General features: G+C 51.7%; 3 protein-coding genes across 8 annotated transcripts in view; 1 reads left to right on the forward strand and 2 right to left on the reverse strand.

The window, feature by feature from the left end:
- Positions 1 to 2373, reverse strand: part of ACACB (acetyl-CoA carboxylase beta) — a 73379-nt gene extending 71006 nt beyond the window's left edge. Inside the window, exon 1 of the mRNA XM_082196054.1 lies at positions 2315 to 2373. The gene's annotated coding sequence lies outside the window, so the exon portion shown is untranslated. The remainder of the gene's footprint in view (positions 1 to 2314) is intronic.
- Positions 2374 to 3539: 1166 nt separating this feature from the next.
- On the forward strand, positions 3540 to 12733 carry TCHP (trichoplein keratin filament binding). Its single transcript, XM_082196152.1, has 12 exons — positions 3540 to 4742; positions 5909 to 6119; positions 6849 to 6905; positions 7493 to 7561; positions 7696 to 7869; positions 8524 to 8636; positions 9217 to 9283; positions 9768 to 9940; positions 10513 to 10594; positions 10699 to 10884; positions 12103 to 12246; positions 12646 to 12733. The coding sequence occupies exons 1-12, from the start codon at positions 4477 to 4479 to the stop codon at positions 12676 to 12678; spliced, it is 1575 nt and encodes a 524-aa protein (XP_082052278.1). The 5' UTR covers positions 3540 to 4476; the 3' UTR covers positions 12679 to 12733.
- A 773-nt stretch (positions 12734 to 13506) lies between these two features.
- Positions 13507 to 19973, reverse strand: part of GIT2 (GIT ArfGAP 2) — a 61071-nt gene continuing 54604 nt past the window's right edge. For all 6 annotated transcript variants that reach the window (XM_082196084.1, XM_082196080.1, XM_082196081.1 and 3 more), the window contains one exon: positions 13507 to 16224. In XM_082196084.1, the coding sequence (XP_082052210.1) occupies positions 16012 to 16224 (213 nt within the window). In that variant the 3' untranslated portion in view covers positions 13507 to 16011. The remainder of the gene's footprint in view (positions 16225 to 19973) is intronic.

Here is a 19973-nt window from a genome sequence, read left to right on the forward strand (position 1 = left end):
AACCAACTGATGTCTTCATGCCATTTCAAATACTACTGCAAGGATTTTCCAAAGCTGCACCTTTGGATGTTCATCTTGGAATATCTGTTTTTCACTTTGCGTGGAAACATCTTTGGGGGCTGAAAGGTCGAGGAAGCTGATGCCAGGAGGGACAATCCTCTGCTTGGCTGCACCCCAAAGCCACCTGCTGCTCTCCAAGTGGGACGGCTGGGATGCAAGTGGGACAAAGGTTGACAACTGTTTTCGAACAACATGTACACCTCCCAAATGTCACCAGCTGCCAGATAGCCATAAAAACTGCACCAGTCACACATTTTGTCCCTTGTAAAGATGGATCAGCTACTGGCAAAGAGACTGAATTATGATGTGGCTAAGTTTAGTGCTCCTCCCAAGACTGCAAACAATTTTAATATTGTCAATATTTTCATGCCCAACAAGTAAACCGAAATGCTTTATTAATCTGGATACATTTTTAAAGTCTAGGTGTGGCCACAGTAGAAATACATGAATCTCAGAAGGTGTGGAATCCTGCCCTCTATAATAATTCTAATTTTAATTTTTAATAATGACAATGATTTTCTGTATCTATGACACTCCTGCTTTCATTCCCGGAACAGGTTACAGTGATACAGAAACCCCATAAACATTTGGTCTTGAATCCCTACAGAAATTCAGCTTGAGCTAAAAGGAACTTACTCCCAAGATCGCAGTCTTACAGCACAGTCGTATATGCCTACTCAGAAGTAAGATCCACTGTGTTCAGCTGCGCCTGCTCCCCCATAAATGTGTTTGGGATTGCAGGTTTAGGCTTCAACCCTATGCACACTTATCTGGGAGTAAACACCATTGAACGGGTTACTTCCTGGTAAACACGCTCAGAAAGTACTCTTAAATTCTGTTTGAAGACTAGAGTCTATATTCTGCATAAGCCGAAGGTGTCAGGACTTCCACACAAACTATCAGATGTCTGCCATGCTGACTGTAGACTATGCTCTTGTCCCAAGAGCTGCTTTTTACAAAAAACACAGGAGGCCAAAGCAATGAACTCCCAAATCCACCACAAGGCAAAAGCACCCAATCAGGACCAGCCAAAACAGCCACCAAAGAGGGAGGAAGCTTTTGCAGTTTTCCTAACCCCTGATTCCATGGTGGTGTTAAAATAATTGGGGGGGAGGAGGGAGAAAAAATTTGGAATGTTGCAGCTGCTGTTGTGTTCAAGTTGCTCTCTCAACTCCAGCATTTACAGGAGCAAAAATAGGCTCCCAAAAGGATGAAAAACAGGAACCATAGCAATGCTCCCCCCATGTTTAATTAAATTCAAGATTTTGAAGCCTTGTTTCGCATTTGAGTAGAAAGTGACTTTCAAAAAAATCACAAGGAATGTCAATTTGTAAAGCAACTCAGCAGAAAAAGTGCTCTTGCAATTTACTCTCCTGGGATTTAAACCTTATTTTACAGTTTTATTAGGTAAACTGATCGGAGATTATAAAGTGTAGCATATAAATGGAGTATGTGAGATTTAGTTGTGAGAACCTATGGCTTGTACAGCACAGGAGCAGAACCAATATAATTTTTAAACTTATAGATTCTGCAGTGTTAGAAACTGAGATATGGAAGCTAGGAGCTGGTTATGGGCACAACAACAGAATGTCTAGGTGCACTTTTTTTAATAAGAAAAATACAAAGCTGAAAATGAATGAACTGGAGCTAAAATATTATGTTCATTTTTCACATGGTCTAGTCCTTTCCCTGCCCACCCCCCTAATATTCTTAAATTGGAGGCAGAAAAAGGTCCTCCTTTCCTTCCACTCTGCAGCTTTAATCTGAAATTTTAGGTGCAGTACTGCTCCCAGAGCTCAGAAACTGCTTGTGCTAATGAAATTCCCTGTCGCAAAATGTGCCTAGAACAATGGGGGTTTCAAACATTCAGATTCTGTGATCATAGGATTCAACATACATATTGAACTATTCCCATATCTCTACATCCTGGCCACAAGCATTTCTTCTACATAATTTTTCTAATCTGTTAATCTCATTTGGGCCCATTCAAGTCCTCTACTCACTTACCAAAGTCACCTTTGCAACAGAAAAAGAAAAGAAAAAAGATGAAGGGGCAGAAAGGGAGCAGAGGCAAGAGAAGGGGGTCCCTTTATTTTTGCAGATTCTGAAAGAAATGTCAAGCCCCACACCCTCTGCGACCTCGAGGGTCCAGTGCATTAAGGACATGAAGTGCAGACAGAAGCGAGGAGGGCAACAGCCAGAGACAAGGAATAGGATCCCAGCAGAAAGCAGGACGCGCAGCAGGAGACACTACCTCCAGCCAAGAGCTCCAGAAAAAGATGGCATGCAAAGGGCTGCCTTGCTTCCAGGCCCCCCGCTTCCCAGGACACTTGGCATCTCGGCCCAGGACTGCGCTCGGAGGCCCTGGGCTTACGGGGCGGAGCGACAGCAGGGGATTCCCCGCTTCTCCTCCTCCGCTCTGCCAGGAGAGCAGGGAAGGTCTCCTCCGAACTCTCACCCCCCCACAAACTACAGTTCCCAGGATTCTTTGGGCGAAGCCCAGGACTGTTTCAAAGGGGGTTGCCCAACTTGGGTCGCCTCGCCGGCTGTTTTTGGACTACAGTTCCCATCACCCCGACCACTGGTACTGGCAGCTAGGGATGATGGGCGTTGTAGTCCACCAGCAGTTGGCGTCACAAGGTTGGGCAGCCCTGGTTCAAGGTCTTTGAATGCCTTCAGTAGATGGACTACAACCTCCACCAGCCTCAGCTGACCTGGTCAAAGAAACGAGCGCAGACTTCGCACGGAGGAGTCTCGATCTCTGCGGCGGTCTCGAAAGGCGGAGCGCTCGGAGGAGGCGTGTCCCTCGGCGGCCCCCGTAGCCCGGCCCGGAAGTGTTGCCATGGAGCCGCTTGGCGGCACCGGAAGGAGCTCAGCCGTTAGGAGTCGCGGAGGCGGCGGCAGGTCGCCTGGGGCCCCAGGTGGGTGGCGGTAGTTGGCTATCGCCCTGTGGTTGTTACATATTTAAATACAGGATTTACCTTTTCTTTTAACAGCTTCCGCCGTGTTGCGCATAGAAGCGCGTCGCGTCGATGTGAAAACGGTTCGCCTTTTGACGTCACGGCGTCGACTGTGTGACGTCGGAGGCTCTTTCGCGGCGAGGGCCCCCTGGCTGAGGACTGAATGGATCGTATCTCCATTTCCTTCCCCCTTTTTTATCCAGGGATCTCGAGGGGCGGATGCGAGGCAGGCTGGGCCGGGAGGCAGCAGCGGCGCCCCCCCCCCCCCCGCGTCTCCGCTTCTCCACCTGCAGCTGCTGGGTGACCTTGGGCCGGTCACACTTCTCTGAAGTCTCTCAGCCCCACTCACCTCACAGAGTGTTTCTTGTGGGGGAGGAAGGGAAAGGAGAATGTTAGCCGCTTTGAGACTCCTGAAGGGGAGTGAAAGGCGGGATATCAAATCCAAACTCCTCCTCCTCCCCCCCCCCCCGCCGCCTCACATCCCGGGGGCTTCATGGCCTTGCCCGGGCCCGTCGGCCTGCTCTTTCCTGGTGCGCTCGCGCGTCAGAGCATTGCCATTTCGGAAAGGGCTTTTTTCTGCTGGGGCGAGGCAATAGGGAGGCTCTCGCAGGTCCTAGGACGATGCTTGGTACGCACACAATTAACACGCGCAAAGCACTTAAGTCTTCTAGCTGCAGTGCAGATTTGAACAGACAAGGTAGTTCCTGCCTGCAGGATCGAAATATAGCCGAGGGCAAAGTGCACAATGCAGCCCATCAGCTGATGGATGGCACTAGTTGGTTCCTCTGCCCCCTTCTGAGTTCTGAAGGTGGATCAGATGCAAGGTCCCCCGTTGCAAAATTCAGTTCTCACTGGAGTCAGATGCCTGCAAGCTGGACGCGAGTGCCCCAGCACTCTCCCTGCTTGTGGGCCCCAGCACCTCTTGCTAAGAGGCCTGCCATCTCTGGCAGTGGAGGTGGCGCACAGCTACAGTAGCTACTGCTAGCTCTACCTGCCATGTGTTTGCCTAACCCCTTTTAATAGTCATGCATCTCCCAGCCACCCTCCCTGAGAGGCAGCAGGTGCTGCTCCCCAGTGGCAAAGGCCAGAGTCGGCTGCCCATCTGTCCTCCAGTCCCAGGGCAGCAGGCCCCTGGAGCAGAGTGGCCTGGCAGGCTGGCAGTAAACTCCTTGCAGCTCCCACTTACTTATGTGAATAACTTTTAAAATATTCTGCTACCCAATCAACCAACAGATACTTCCTATATTTGATCCAATTTTTTAGTTAATCTAAGTCACAGAATGGACTAAACATCACAGCCGTAATATATCTAGGCAGCTGGGAAAACACACTCCTCTCCATCTCTTCCAGGTCTGTGTTGCAGAGTGTGCGTTGGGGAGGCTCTGAGCCATGGAATGCCGAGTGCCTGGGGGCTTGGGCCGGCTGGCCTGCATGGGGAGTGGAGCTTGGTGGGCTGATGGTTCATGCACCTGTTAAAACTAATACTTCTCATGTCCTTCAGGAACGAGGTGTTTATTCCAGAGTTGCCCAGATGGCGTTGCCTACAATCCCTTCGTTTTGGAGCAACCGCAGCAGAGCCCTTGAGCAGCAGATTGTGCACCACCGTGAGCAAGAAGCCCATTTCCGGAAACTGTGGGAGCTGAACAGCCGCTATTTTCAACAGTCTGGGGTCTACAGCTCAAAGCAGGCCCAGTGGAGTTCACGCCACTCCTACGAGCAAAGGCAAGGCTAGGGCAGTGGGGACCCATAGCAGGGTAGGGAGAAGCAGCAACTTGAATAATGCCTGGGTAGAATTTTTGGCTGCATTTGCTGTTAACTCTGTCCAAACACAAGAAAGGGAAAGAGCAGCACTGGCAAAGGCCCTGGCCCCTCCTCCACAGCCCTGTTAGCTGTCCCCGGCAGCTGAAATGTAAGTAAAATAGCTGAAGTGTAAACAAGCACTAGAATCTGAGAGAGGGTAAGACTTTTTACACTTCTTCAGGAAAGAAAGGACCGCTCTCTGCAAGCTTGCAGCAAACTGGGAGCGCCAGCATCAGTGTTGTGTGCCACAACAAAGAGAATAAAGGTAAAGGGACCCCTGACGATTAGAATCATAGAATCATAGAATCATAGAGTTGGAAGAGACCACAAGGGCCATCGAGTCCAACCCCCTGCCAAGCAGGAAACACCATCAGAGCACTCCTGACATATGGTTGTCAAGCCTCTGCTTAAAGACCTCCAAAGAAGGAGACTCCACCACACTCCTTGGCAGCAAATTCCACTGTCGAACAGCTCTTACTGTCAGGAAGTTCTTCCTAATGTTTAGGTGGAATCTTCTTTCTTGTAGTTTGGATCCATTGCTCCGTGTCCGCTTCTCCGGAGCAGCAGAAAACAACCTTTCTCCCTCCTCTATGTGACATCCTTTTATATATTTGAATTAGGTCCAGTCGTGGCCGACTCTGGGGTTGTGGCGCTCATCTCACTTTATTGGCCGAGGGAGCCGGTATACAGCTTCCGGGTCATGTGGCCAGCATGACTAAGCTGCTTCTGGCGAACCAGAGCAGCACACGGAAACGCCGTTTACCTTCCCGCCGGAGTGGTACCTATTTATCTACTTGCACTTTGATGTGCTTTTGAACTCCTGGGTTGGCAGGAGCAGGGACCGAGCAACGGGGACTCACGCCGTCGCGGTGATTCGAACCGCCAACCTTCTGATCGGCAAGTCCTAGGCTCTGTGGTTTAACCCGCAGCGCCACCCGCGTCCCAGTAAAGAGAATAGGACATCCTTAAAGAAGGTTAGGGAAGTCAGGGCTGTTTTTAGAAGCTAAACTTGAAAAAGGGATCAAAGTTGGGACCAGCAGAATATTACCATTTTCATCTTCGCTTTTCTTTTTTAAAACCTTTGCTAGCATGACCGCCTATCACCGTGAGAAGCTTAAGGAAGAGAAGTGTCTCAGCCTGGAGCAGAGACGCAGGCAGCTCCAGAAGCTGCTCTTTGAGGAGCGTGAGATGCTGGCAGCAGAGCTGCAGGAGCTACAGCTGAACAAGGATGCAGACCTGAGTGAAAAGAGGCGGAGACATGACGAGCTGAAGTCAGCCAGAGAGGAGCGGAGAAAACAAGTCAGTCTGAAAGGAAGACTATTTCTCATAGAATCAGAATTGGAAGGGATCCCAAGGGTCATCTAGTCCAACCCGCTGCAACTTTCCTTCGGTTACAATAGAGAGACACATCCTTTGTCAGAGTCTTAAATCAGAGAGTCTTGAGGGCTCTTCCTCATAGGACGACATTCAGAAGCATTCACAGAAGCACTGGGAGGGCTGAGAGAATTGTCAGGAGGTGATCTCTGCCATGGGAAATGTTGGTCTGCTCTTCTAAACCATCTGGGGGGTGTGGGGGTGGGGCACACACCAGCTGAGTGTAATAATTTCCCAGGAGGAGGAAGGGAAGGCTGTGTATCTGCTGGCAAGTCTGGTTCCTCTACAAGTCTACTTTGTGAGTGCCCCATTGTCCATAAGTGCTGCTGCGTTTGCAGGCTTCCCAGAGGCACCTGCAGGAGCCAAAGCTTGACTTGCAACAGCTTTGGTGGTCAAAGCCACCTTCATGTTGCCTAGTGATGCTTCCAGGTCTTGGCAAAGGCATCCTTTCCCAGCAGCATTCTTCTGCCACTGCAGGTGCATCCCCAAGCGGTGTCAGTAATTTCATTTCCCATTGCTGATGTAACATGATATCCATGCTTACATTCCTGTACTGTTGTGTACTGTTCTGTCTGAGAACAGAAGTAAACTGGCAGGCGGGTGAGGCTCTGGTGCCGCCTGCATGAGGGATTCTGATTTCTGCTTTTTTAACAGATTGCAGAGGATTGTCTGTACGAGTGCTGGAAGAACAACAGCGCTAAGCTCCGAGAGGTGAGAGACAAGGGCACAATCCAGCATCATTTTGCCCCAAGGAATCCTGGGGTGTGTGTGCATTAGAACAGAATGCAGCTCTGTCAGGGGGACAGAGTAGGACAGTCTCCTCTTGGGGCAGGATCCAGGCTGGACCAGCTCCAAGGCAGAGTGCCTTTCCTCAGGCCCTGGTAGGCTTCCTAGCAAGGGGGGCACCAGCAGCGCTCTGAGCAACATGGCTGGGGTGAGCCCCCTGGTGTTGGGTCACTCTGGGGCATTGTGGGGTATGAGCATTGTCACTAGACTCTTGCTGCTTTGTGCTGGTGGGAATATCTGGCTGGGAAACCTTTCTGATAAAAAGGTGGCAGCAGGGCAGGTGTCGGCAGTGTGTCCTGTATCCTGCCCAAGGATGCTGGGTGCCAAGGCCAACCCTGGCTCCCTGCTTCTTTGTATCAGGATGCTCCTGCCCTTTTCCTCCACCTCAAACCTTGGAATGGGAAGCAATGCTGTTGCTCCCCTCTAAAGCAAGTTCTGCAGCTCAAAGGATGGGGGACGGGTAGCAGTTCATTGAGACAGCTGGGCTCCTGCTTTCTGTCCCTTCCCACCAGGTTGGGTCCAAACTGCACAGGGATCACGTGGTGGAGGCCTGGGGAGATCAGCTGACTCAGAAGCAACAGGTAGGAGCCACAGTGTGCCTCTTTGCAGGCTTCCTGGGCCTGGTGCCCCATGTCTCCCCTTCTCCCTGCTCCTTCAGCCTTGAGAAGGCAGCAGGCGGACAGGATGCTCACGCTTCCATTTGACCCCGATCCAGCGAGAAGCCACTGAGCGGGAAGAGAAGATCCGTGCAGAAAACAAATACGAGGCAGCCCGGAGGGAAGCCCTGGAGAGGATGAAGCAGGAGGAGGAGAGGCGGAAGCAGGAAGAAAGGAAGCAGGCAGAGTTCCTGCAGCAGCAGATGAAGGAGCTGCAGCTGCGGGAGGTGGAGGTACATGCTGGGGCCTGGCATTGAGGGGATGGTGCTAGAAAGGGAGCTGGTGGAGGATTGCAAGTGCCAGTCCCCACCCCCCACCTGTCTTGTCTTGCTTCTCTTTGTGGCAGTCCCCTGGAAGAAAAGTCAGAGATGAGATTGGGGGGGGGGGCTGGGGGAAGAGAGACAGTAACTCTGTAGTGGTGCAGGTGCAGATCCCTGAACCAAGCCTCTCTCCCTCTTCTGCTTCTTCCCATATGTGACCACCACAGAAAGTGGGGTTTAGGGGCAGGGTGGCCTTTGGGGGCTATGAACTGAAGGCATTTGTTATAAATCGACCCAGCTTTGGTGTCAGTGCAACCCACGGTCCCACGTGGCTGCTCCAGGGCTTTTGGAGCTGAGGAAGATGTGCCCTGCCAGGAGGAGTGTTGGGTGCCCAGCTGCACATGCCCGCAATTGGTTGGCTCTTGTGGGGGCAAGCGGCAAGGAGGTGCAAGAGCTGAGCAGCTCCTGGTCATGTGCATCTGGGATGCTGAGTGCGCAGCCTCTGCTGTAGGGGCAGCTCCAGTCCCTCCTTTCCCTAGCAGCTTCTGTCCCCCACCCCCCTGCTTTCCTGCTGGGAAAGGGAGGTGAGCCTGGAGATGAAGGATTCTGGGTCGTTCTTCTTCTCAGGCCACAAAGCTGAAGAGGGAAGAGGAGAACCTGCTCAGGCAGCACTGGGAGCTGGAAGCCCTGGAGGCCAAGCGGAAGTGCCAGGAGCAGGAGAGGAAGAAGATTGAACTTGGGTACGGCTGTTGGAGAGCAGAGGGCACCTGGCTGCCCCGAGAGCTGCTATTTAGTTCCCTCCCTAGCTAAGTAAGGATTTGGGAGATGGTGGTGGTGAGAGAGGAGGGCAGGAATGGGGGAACCTTTATTTGGCTGAGGAGAAATCTGTTGGGTGGATTCCTGGCAGTGCCAGAGCCATAAGTGAGGGACACCCCCTTGTATCTCATTCCTTCTTTCCCCTCATTCCCACTGTATCTTCCTCCCAGGAGACCTGCTTGAAATTAGGCTTAGGGGTGCAGGGTTCCTATCCGCGGCTAGGGGATGGGTCAGCGCCAGTACTTAATTTCTCAAACAAGATATATTAGGCAGCTGCAACTTCCACCTTGCCAAAAGTGACCCTGTGGGTGCCTTTACTTGTGGTGAAAGTGAGGCAGTTTGCACATGCTCAGGGATGCTGTTTACATTTTTGTGTAGCTGAAATGTACTTTTAGCTGCGCTTGAGAACTTAACAAGCTGGGGCAGTTCTGAAGCCCCCCTGCTTGTTTTCTCTGGCTCTTCCCGTGAATTACAAAGTTTGGCTCTCCTCTTCTCTCTTCTCAGGTGCTTTCTGAGGCACCAGTATCAAGCCCAACTGAAGAGGCGGGCCCAGCGGATCCAGGAGGAGCTGGTAAGTTGGTGCCACTGGAATGCTTTGTGCTTCAGGCCCAGAGCACAACTGAAGGCTGGTAAGATGGCTGTCCCATACCCCTTCAGTTCTGGAGTACAAGGAGCTGCACCCTGCCCTGTCAGTGGCACTTGCCTTGATTGCATCACAGCCTGCTGCCAAATCTCAACATTTTTTGTAAAGCCAACAATGCTGGAGACGCCTTCCCTGTTGTATTCCTGCTTTTTTGGCGGCTGTTCTACTGTTGGCAGCCTGATCATCCTCTTTGGTTTGCTAGACCTTTGCTACCTCCCATCTCTTCCAGCCACCTTGGCCCTGCCTTAAGGAAGCGGCTGGGCCTCCATGCCAGAGTACACCCTTTGCACACAGACGGTCCTGGGCTCTGTCCCCAGCAGCTCTGACTCCAAGGGACTGGGAAGGGCTCTGGTTGGCTTGAGGCCCTGGAGCTCTGCTGGCCCACGGAAGCTTCTCCTGGTCTGCCCTGCAGGAGAAGGACAGGCAGATTCTCCTGGCGCTGATGGAACAGGAGGACGAGGACCAGCGCCTGAAGTCTGCCCAGCGGGAGCAAGCGGTGGCTGTCGTGGCCTGGATGAAGGAGGTCATTGAGGAGCAGCTCCAGCTGGAAAAAGCACGGGAGGCAGAGCTGGAGACTGTCTTCAGGTGAGGTGGGAGAACGGGATGGAGGGTGGGCTGTGGAGCTAGCTGCTGCCAGCGTTCCCTTCGACGGTGTGGCTGAAGCAAAGGCTGCTGGGAAGAGGAGCAATTGCTTCCCTGTAGCTGACAAACCTCACCCTGCAAAAGTGGCTTAGCTGTTGTGGTTGCAATGGTGGGGAGACAGCTGGAGAAGAGCGGCCGCCAGCCCAGCCTCCCCCCCCCCGCCCCGCTCCACCTAGTGCCCTCCAGGTTTTGCATCAGCTCCAGCCAGCATAGCCAGTGATCCATTTGTGGATGGAGAGGGCTCCTAGGATCTGGCAGGGGATCTGTGATGAGCTTGGAGGAATCTCGTAACTGTGATTCCTGCATTGCAGGGGGTTGGACAAGAAGACGCTTAGGATCCCTCCCAACTCTGTAGTTCTATGATTTCTTTGGGTCAGTGCTCTTCTGTTCTCAAAGCAGCTGTGGGGTCCCCTACTTGTATGGAGGAAGGCCATTGTCCTCCATGACACCTCTCTGGCACTCAAAGTCACTTCCTCCTTTCTCTCCCACCCCACCCCTGCCCCACCCCACCAAAGGGAGGAAGCCAAGCAAGTGTGGGAGAAGCGAGAACAAGAGTGGGAGAAGGAGCGCAAGGCCCGGGACAGACTCATGGCTGAGGTGAGCTCTCTGCACCTGGGGCAGAAAGAATCAAGGCAGGTTGCCTGCGCAGCAGGGACAGGAGCCTGGGCTTCTCCCTCCCTCTCACCTCCGGGTTGAAACAGGTCCTGGCAGAGAGGGAGCGCCAGATCCAAGAGAGGATGGAGAGGAACAGGCAGGCGCAGCAGGAATCGGTGAAGTCCCGGGAGCAGCTGATCCAGGAGCTTGAAGTGGCCAAGCAGCTGACGCACCGGGAGAAGGAAAAGGAGGCTGCACTGAAAACTGAGCGCAGGCGGGAGTTGGAAGCGCAGGTAGGTCTTGCTCAGGAGCCAGCTGGGCAGCCCCTGTAGGACTTTGTTGTTGAGTCCTTTAGTCGTGTCCGACTCTTCGTGACCCCCTGGACCAGAGCACGCCAGGTCCTCCTGTCTTCCACTGCCTCCCTCAGCTTGGTCAAACTCATGCTGGTAGCTTCGAGAACACTGTCCCACCATCTCGTCCTCTGGTGTCCCCTTCTCCTTGTGCCCTCCATCTTTCCTAACATCAGGGTCTTTTCCAGGGAGTCTTCTCTTCTCATGAGGTGGCCAAAGTCTTGGAGCCTCAGCTTCACGATCTGTCCTTCCAGTGATCACTCAGGGCTGAATTCCTTCAGAATGGAGAGGTTTCATCTTCTTGCAGTCCATGGGACTCTCAAGAGTCTCCTCCAGCACCAGAATTCAAAAGCATCAATTCTTCAGCGATCAGCCTTCTTTATGGTCCAGCTCTCACTTCCATACATCACTTCTGGGAAAACCATGGCTTTATGCTTTTTAAGATGCTGTCTAGGTTTGTCATCGCCTTTCTCCCAAGAAGCAGGCGTCTTTAATTTCGTGACTGGTGTCACCATCTGCAGTGATCATGGATCCCAAGAAAGTAAAATCTCTCACTGCCTCCATTTCTTTCCCTTCTATTTGCCAGGAGGTGATGGGCCCAGTGGCCATGATCTTTGTTTTTTTGATGTTGAGCTTCAGACCATGTTTTGCACTTTCTTCTTTCACCCTCATTAAAAGGTTCTTTAATTCCTCCTTTCTGCCATCAAAAACCAAAAGCAGGAGTGGTCCAGACCTTTGGTGTCTGGGTGGGTTTCCCCAAAGTCTAGACAATTCAGGGCAGTTATCCTCACGCCAGCTACAAGATGGTCTGCTTCATCATCCTGCTTTGTGGTTCCTCTCCCCAGTCAGGAATGGGACTGTTTTTCCACACAAAAGGGCAGTAGTCAGGCAGAGACGGGAGCGAGAAGTGAAGGACTGATCAAGGGCTGGGGCATAGGACCTCATGCAGCAGGTGATGACAAAATGATGCTCAAAGTTCAAGGCGAGCTGTGCTTAAGAAGAGGGACTTGGAAGGCACAGGCTCACAGGGGGGAGCAGGAGGGTAGGTGGGCTGTCCAGAGAGGACTGCTAACTGTGTGAGCTCTAATAGTTCACATGGGCTGGTGACGCTGTACCCACCTTGCTGGGTTTCTCCCTCTCCTTTCCCTATTGCTTTTTCAGCTCACGGAGCGGCATCGGCAGGAGCAGGAGGAGCTGCAGTGCCAGTGGGAGGAAGCGGCTGAGGCCAAGCAGCAGGAGCAGCGCAACGCAGAGTTGGAGCAACTGGCCGCCAGGCGCATGATGGAGCTCGGCTATCGCAACAAGGTGAGGGGGGCAGCAGCCTATCAGAACTGGTGCCTCATGCCAGTCAACAGGGAATTTCCCCATCCTGTGGGCAAGAGAAGAGTGATTCTGTCCCCCGGGTGTTTCTGAAATGCCTCTTGTGGATGAGCCAAGCCCTCTATATGGGGGAGGAGCCAGCCTGTCTGTCTGGCCTCCTAGCACATGGGTCCTGGACAAGGGAGTCAGGCATTTCCAAACTGTTTGGGGTTTTGTGCCTGGACCAACATATTTGGGGCACAGCAAGGCAGCCTTCACCACCTCTTATTTACACATGCAGCTGCCTCCCATCCCAGCAGTTTCATTCAGGGATCTGCCAGGGGTTGAAGGCAAAGTGTTCCCTGCAAGAACTGAAAGCCTTTCTCCTTCTCTGTTCTTTTCCAGAGCTACAGCTATCCCAAAGCAGCCTGGACCTAAAGAAGCGAGAGGGGGCTTGCTTTCCAGTTTCAGTAGATTAAAATCCTCAATGTGGGAGCAGCTTCCTGGTTGCATCCTGCTGGGGGTGCTGTGGGAGTATTTGTATAGATTAAAAAGGAGAGAGGCTGGAGGGTTGCAGCCCCCCCCCCCCACACAGCAGCCCTCTCCTGCTGAAGGCTTTGGCCCTTCCCGGAGGGCAGGCACAGCTGTGGCTCTAAGAGGCTCTGCAGGCGGGGATTGCTGATCCTTCAAGGCACTTGGGGGAGATATGGGATGGTGGTGGACAGACTCAGCCAGCAGGCAGCAGCTCAACCACACGCTGTCCTTGCAAGCCTTCACCTTCCCCAAACTTGGATGTGGAAGTAGCAGCTACCTATTATTGCTGTTGGCAAAGCAGTGCAAGGAAGAAGAGGGTGGGAGGCTCCAACAGGGATGTCCAAAGGCTCAATAAAGCTTTTTAACTCTCTTAATGCAAGTTGGTGTTGCTCCTTTGCTTTGTCCGTGAGAGAGAAGGACCTACAACCCAGCGGTCAGGTGCTTTCCCTTTCCTGAGCCTACTTCCTGGCAGGGAGGAGTGCGCGCTTGCTGCCCAAAACAGTTTCTCTGCCTGCAATGGGCCCACAGGCCCAACAAGGGCAAAGACATCCAAATCGGTCTCAGCCACATAGCTGTCAATGTTTCCCTTTTTTAAGGGAAATTCTTATTCCGAATAGGATTCCTCGCAAGAAAAGGGAAAAGTTGACAGCTATGCTCAGCCAACATTTCATGCCAGTCAACACTGTTTGCAAGAAGACAAAACCAGGAGACAAGAATAGAAAAAGCAAGATACCTGTTCTACCTTTTTTGTTTGTTTGTTTCTTTAAACCCAAAAATAGTACAATACTTTTTAAAAAGGTAGTTAATTACAAGGTAACATCAGCATCCAACATTATTATGGCACTTGGTTTGGTTTCTTTTAATATATAAATACCAACAGGGTAAAACACACACACACTCTCACACACACCCCTCAAGTTGGACTGCTGCTTCTAAACCCAGAAACCTCTCCACCGCCAGCCAAGCATCCCTGGAGCAGACAGCCTGTCTGCCCATTTCCTATGAGTGGCATGCAGGTGGGCAGATCGCCTCCTCTGCCTTGTACAAAAGCAGTACCCTGCAGTGAGCTGGCAACTTCACGGGCCGTGGCAAAGCCTGCCGGGGGGAGCACTAGGCAGGGCAGGAGGAAGGTTGACTTGCTTGCTCAGGCCCAGCTAGCGTCAAGCTGCCTATTTCCCCAGACCCGAGACCCTCTCGGTTTTGTGCGTACATTTTGGCCAGACTCTTAAGAGAAGAGGAGCTAAGTGGGTCTTGTCCTGCTGGGGTGGAAGGCTGCAGTGGAATGAGTGGGAGATGAACCCAGAGCACCACAAGGCACCCTTGCACACAGCTCTTGCTTGTTATGAGACAGGTGTGCACAGAATTGGGCATGATGTGCCCACAGGCTGCCCTTTGGGTTTTCCACCTTGAGCACCAAACTCTCACAGGCCGGCTGTAGCCCAAGACTCTTTCTCCATTCAGCAATTCAGCAGAATTCATAAGAATTTCTCCGGATTCATCGGAATCCTTTACTAGTGGGGTGGCCCAGACGCACCAAGATGAAGGGAGGGAGTGGGGCTGTCGCTGGACAAAATCAGCTGTTTGTTAAAGGGCCCCTGCCAGAAATCACTACACAGCATGCTGCATGCTGTTGGGACCATCCCAGAAATCTCTCCCCCAGAGACACACAATGCAGACTTGCCCCCCGAACCGCCTTCCCCAGGGAAGACTCCCCTCAAGTGGCACAAAGGATGTTCTGAAGCACTGAGGATCAGACTGGGCAACTGGGCATAAGGGGGGAGAGAGGCTCCTGACCCAGACCTAGTTCTCGCCATAGAGGGCCATTTAAGACCCACCAAACCCAACAAGACAAACCTGTCACCGCTCCCTCAAGGCCTAGCGATGGCAGCAGGGCTTCCATGCAACCAATGTGCTCTAGTGTAGGAACCCCTCTCATGCATGCCCATCAATAGTACCGGCTTCGTTCCATGAAGCACCAGCCAAATTGCCAACCTAGCAGGAATTACGATGATCCTTTCACCAGCAGGCACATTCAGCCTGCCACTCTGGGCCACTCTGCTTCATGGCATCTTGTCTGCAAACCATGGCATCCACTGGACCACTTGGACACCCAACAGCAAAGCAGAGGCTTTCTTAGCCACCCTGCACAGCTGCCCCCTTTCTTAATGTCACCCTGCCTTGCTGCCTTGGTGAACACAGGCACAGTGGCTCTCAAGAAGCAAGGTTGCCGGGGCTCAAATGGGACAGGACACCAAGCCCAGCTCTCAACACCAGCAGTTCTCTTCCCCCCCACCAAAAAAACACAAGACAATCAGTCTCTCACTCCTCCCCAAATCCAGGCAGGTTTCCACTGTACCTTTGCCACCCAAGATGGACCTTCAGTCCCACCTGCAACCAGACACTCCCTGCAGTGCACCGCTCCCGGCACAGCCACCACCAGCAGCAAGCCATCCTCCCAGGAATGCAGGAGGGGGGGCGGGTGAGCAGAAACAGGACAAGCAAAAAATCATTTTCTGCCCTAGGAAAGCTTTGTGGTGCAGTTATGTCATGAAAAGCACTTTCTCAAAGATCCATATGAACTGGGGCCAAAAAAAATCTGAGACACTCCCATCTGCTTCCACCGTTGAAAGCAAAGAAGAGTCCCAGGAGACTAAAATATTAAAGGGGTTGGGAGGCTAGTCTTACCATTTTGTAGCAAGCCTTTGATGGCCTGGTATTTCGCAAGGGGTGGGGACTGATGGGCAGGGATCATGTTGGGGGGGGGGTCCTTACCTACCCCCGCTCTTCAGAGGTTAGTGGTACATGCAACATAGTGGTTCAGGTGTGTCAAACAGCTGCATAACAAGACTTGGGGATATGTGCCCTGTATCCTGATATGTGCATTTCAGTTCACAAATGGTGCAGAGTGCAACCCTCCTCGCCACTCCCTGCCCCAGATACACACACACATCCCTTTGAGAGCGGTTGATGCAAAGATTGGCTCATGACGTTCCATACACTGTCACCCTCTTTACACTGGCAATACAGGCATAAAATAAGGCAGTGGGTTACATTAATTCGGGGGGGGGGTCCTTTTGAGGGGGGGAAACATGCAAAACCCCTTTAATACTGAGATTCCTTTTTTAAAAAGAAGTAATGCACCACCTTAAATATTCCTGTAAAAAACATGAAAATGTTCAGCTTCCAAGCCGACCCTTTGCAGGAGGCCTGCTGCGGAGGTGGGGGGACACGGCGGCCTCAGTTGGTGTTCTCCTTGGTTGTGATGGTGACCAGCTGCTTGGCAGCTTTGGCGATGTCATAGGCGCACTGAATGACCTGCTGAGTGACCAGCTGGATGTCGGCTAGGGGGCAGGACTCTGGCGGAAGGGCCTTTGTGCACTCGGAATGCAGTCGGAAGGCACTGGAGGTCAGCAGCCGCAGAGAGGTGCGCACCAGCTCAGACTTGGGCTTCTGGGGAGGACAGAGGAAAAGGGGGGAAAGCATGACACAGGGGGGCAGGCACCACCCGGCTAGAGCAGCACTTCTGCATAGAATCATAGAGTTGGAAGAGACCACAAGGGCCATCGAGTCCAACCCCCTGCCAAGCAGGAAACTAACCAAGCATGAACATCAGAGGCAGGGGGCTAAAGGAGCATGGAGAGAGGAAGATAGGTCAAAGGGCCAAATATTTTCTTTCTACTGCAAAAATGTATCAGCAGTTGCTTCCGTTGTGTGCACCTAAGACAGTGGTGGCGAACCTTTTAGAGACCAAGTGCCCAAACTGCAAACCAAAACCCACTTATTTATTGCAAAGTGCCCAAAGTTTTTGAGCTTTCTGGGGGAGAGACAGAACAGAAAAATTGCCGCGGTTCTCGCCATCTCCCTCCGTCTTCTCCCCTCCCACCAGATGCACTGGGCGCGCTCCCCGGCTAGCTGGCTGGCTGGTTCTCAGGCTGATGCAATGGGGAGGACGGAACACCCCTGGGGCCAGATGAGCAGCGGACAGGAAGAGAGGGAGAGCGAGAGCCCCCACCCCAGCCAGCCAGCCCAACAGCCGTGCCTGCCTGCCTGCCTGCCACCTGCCCGCGATCCCTGTGTGGTCTTCCCCATCTTCCTCCCTCCCTCCTTCCCTCCAGCAACGGCAAAGGGGTGAGGCTGGGTTGGGCCAGGCACGCAGGTAGGTGGCGGGCACAGGTGCCCTCCTAGCCCAGGCAGGTCAAGCCCAAGGGAGACGAGGAGCCTGCGGAGGATTGGAGTGGGGGGGTGCAGAAGGGAATGGGTGAGGCCTGGCTTGGAGGGGGGAGCTGGGAACTACCACCCAGCACCGGGAAAAGTGCAGAAAAAAAATCACGAGGGTCAAATAGCAAACACTGTTATGTCCAATCAGAAACAGCCACTGCTGTAGCCAATTGAAAAACAGACCAATCGCCGAACACAATCGCTGGCTACCAGCAAAAAAGAAAAAGAAAAGTTCCGGGTTTAAGCAGTGGATGCACGCAGTAGCACGGGGAGGAGCGGGAGCACAAATGGAAAAAACAACAAAACAACAGCGCAGATGGGCCGATGGCATGTGTGCCAGCAGTGAGGGCTCAGTGTGCCCACTCTGGCACGCGTGCCATAGGTTCGCCACCGCTGACCTAAGAGGATTTACGGTTAGGCCTGGAGAAAGGCTTCATCCAGGGAGCTGAGACTGGCTCCAGTGTCCTAGAATCAGAACTGTAGCACTGGAAGGGACCCCCAGGGGTCATCTGGTCCAACCCCCTGCAATGCCGGAATCACAGCTCAAGAATCCCTGACAGGCAGCCATACAACCTTTGTTTGAAAACCTCCAGTGAAAGGGAGCCCACCACCTTCTGAGAGACTCCCTTACTGCCAGATAACTTTTCCTGCTGTTTAGTCAGACTCTCCTTCTTGTCCTTTGACTATTCACTCAGTGTGAGCAAACCTGGATTATTTCTCGCTGTGTCGCTCAGCCAGAGATTCAGGTGTGAGCAGTGGAATTTATGGCATAAGGTTTTACATCTGTAATAATGTAAAACTGTAATAATGGGGGGATACAATCTATTTCAGAGAAACAGACCAGACAAGAAAGGAGGAGGAGTGGCGTTATATGTCAGGGATGTGTATACCTGTGAAGAGATCCAAGATTTAGCTCCTCAAAGCCAAAGTGAGAGCATTTGGGTCAAAATTAAGGGAGAGAAGAATAACAGAGACCTCATTGTGGGAGTTTACTATAGATCCCCAAGCCAAACGGAGGACATAGATGATGCCTTCCTGGAACAGATGGCCAAGCATGCAAAAGGAAGGGAGATAGTAGTAATGGGGGACTTCAATTACCCGGATATTTGTTGGACGTCAAACTCAGCCAAGAGCATAAGGTCAAACAGATTCCTCACTGGCCTTGCAGACAACTTCATTGTCCAGAAAGTGGGAGAAGCAACAAGAGGAACAGCCATTTTAGATCTGGTCCTAACCAATGTTGATGACCTGGTTAGTGGGGTAGAAGTGGAAGGATCATTAGGCGCGAGTGATCATGCTCTTCTGAAGTTTACTATACAGCGGAAAGGAGCAGCCAAGCATACTAGGACTCAATTTCTTGACTTTAAGAAAGCCGACTTCATAAAACTTAGGGAAGTGCTGGGTGAGATCCCATGGACAACAATACTAAAAGGAAAGGGAGTTCATGATGGCTGGGAGTTTGTTAAGAGGGAGATACTAAAAGCACAACGTCAGGCAATACCAATGAGACGGAAACATGGAAGGTGCCTAAAGAAGCCAGGGTGGCTATCTAAAGAACTTTTAACTGAGTTAAGATTAAAAAAGGATGTGTACAAAAAATGGAAAAGGGGGGAAACCACCAAAGAGGAATTCAAACAAATAGCCAGCACGTGTAGACACAAAGTCAGAAAAGCTAAAGCACAGAATGAACTCAGGCTTGCTAGAGAGGTTAAAAGCAACAAGAAAGGCTTTTATGGGTATGTTCGTAGCAAAAGGAAGAACAAAGAAACTGTGGGGTCACTCAGAGGAGAAGATGGTGAAATGCAAACAGGGGACACAGAAAGGGCTGAACTACTCAATGCCTTCTTTGCCTCAGTCTTCTCCGATAAAGAAAACAATGCCCGACCTGAAGAATTTGGAGCAAATGATTCAGCAAAGGAAACACAGCCCAGAATAACTAAGGAGATAGTACAAGAATATTTGGCTAGTTTAGATGTATTCAAGTCTCCAGGGCCAGATGAACTGCATCCAAGAGTATTAAAAGAACTGGCAGATGTGATCTCAGAACCACTGGCAGTCATCTTTGAGAATTCCTGGAGAACAGGCGAAGTCCCGGCAGACTGGAGGAGGGCAAATGTTGTCCCTATTTTCAAAAAGGGGAAAAGAGAGGACCCAAATAATTACCGCCCAGTCAGTCTGACATCAATACCAGGGAAGATTCTGGAGCAGATCATTAAGCAAACAGTCTGTGAGCACCTAGAAAGGAATGCTGTGATCACCAATAGTCAGCATGGATTTCTGAAAAATAAGTCATGTCAGACTAACCTGATCTCGTTTTTTGACAGAATTACAAGCCTGGTAGATGAAGGGAACGCAGTGGATGTAGCCTACCTTGATTTCAGCAAGGCATTTGACAAGGTGCCCCATGATATTCTTGTAAAGAAGCTGGTAAAATGCGGTCTTGACTATGCTACCACTCAGTGGATTTGTAACTGGCTGACTGACCGAACCCAAAGGGTGCTCATCAATGGTTCCTCTTCATCCTGGAGAAGAGTGACTAGTGGGGTGCCACAGGGTTCTGTCTTGGGCCCGGTCTTATTCAACATCTTTATCAACGACTTGGATGATGAACTCAAGGGCATCCTGATCAAATTTGCAGATGACACCAAACTGGGAGGGGTGGCTAACACCCCAGAGGACAGGATCACACTTCAAAACGACCTTGACAGATTAGAGAACTGGGCAAAAATAAACAAGATGAATTTTAACAGGGAGAAATGTAAAGTATTGCACTTGGGCAAAAAAAATGAGAGGCACAAATACAAGATGGGGGACACCTGGCTTGAGAGCAGTACATGTGAAAAGGATCTAGGAGTCTTGGTTGACCACAAACTTGACATGAGCCAACAGTGTGACGCGGCAGCTAAAAAAGCCAATGCAATTCTGGGCTGCATCAATAGGAGTATAGCATCTAGATCAAGGGAAGTAATAGTGCCACTGTA

The sequence above is a fragment of the Podarcis vaucheri genome (assembly GCF_965113315.1).
Source record: "Podarcis vaucheri genome assembly, chromosome: 13".
NCBI classification, from domain to species: Eukaryota; Metazoa; Chordata; class Lepidosauria; order Squamata; family Lacertidae; genus Podarcis; species Podarcis vaucheri.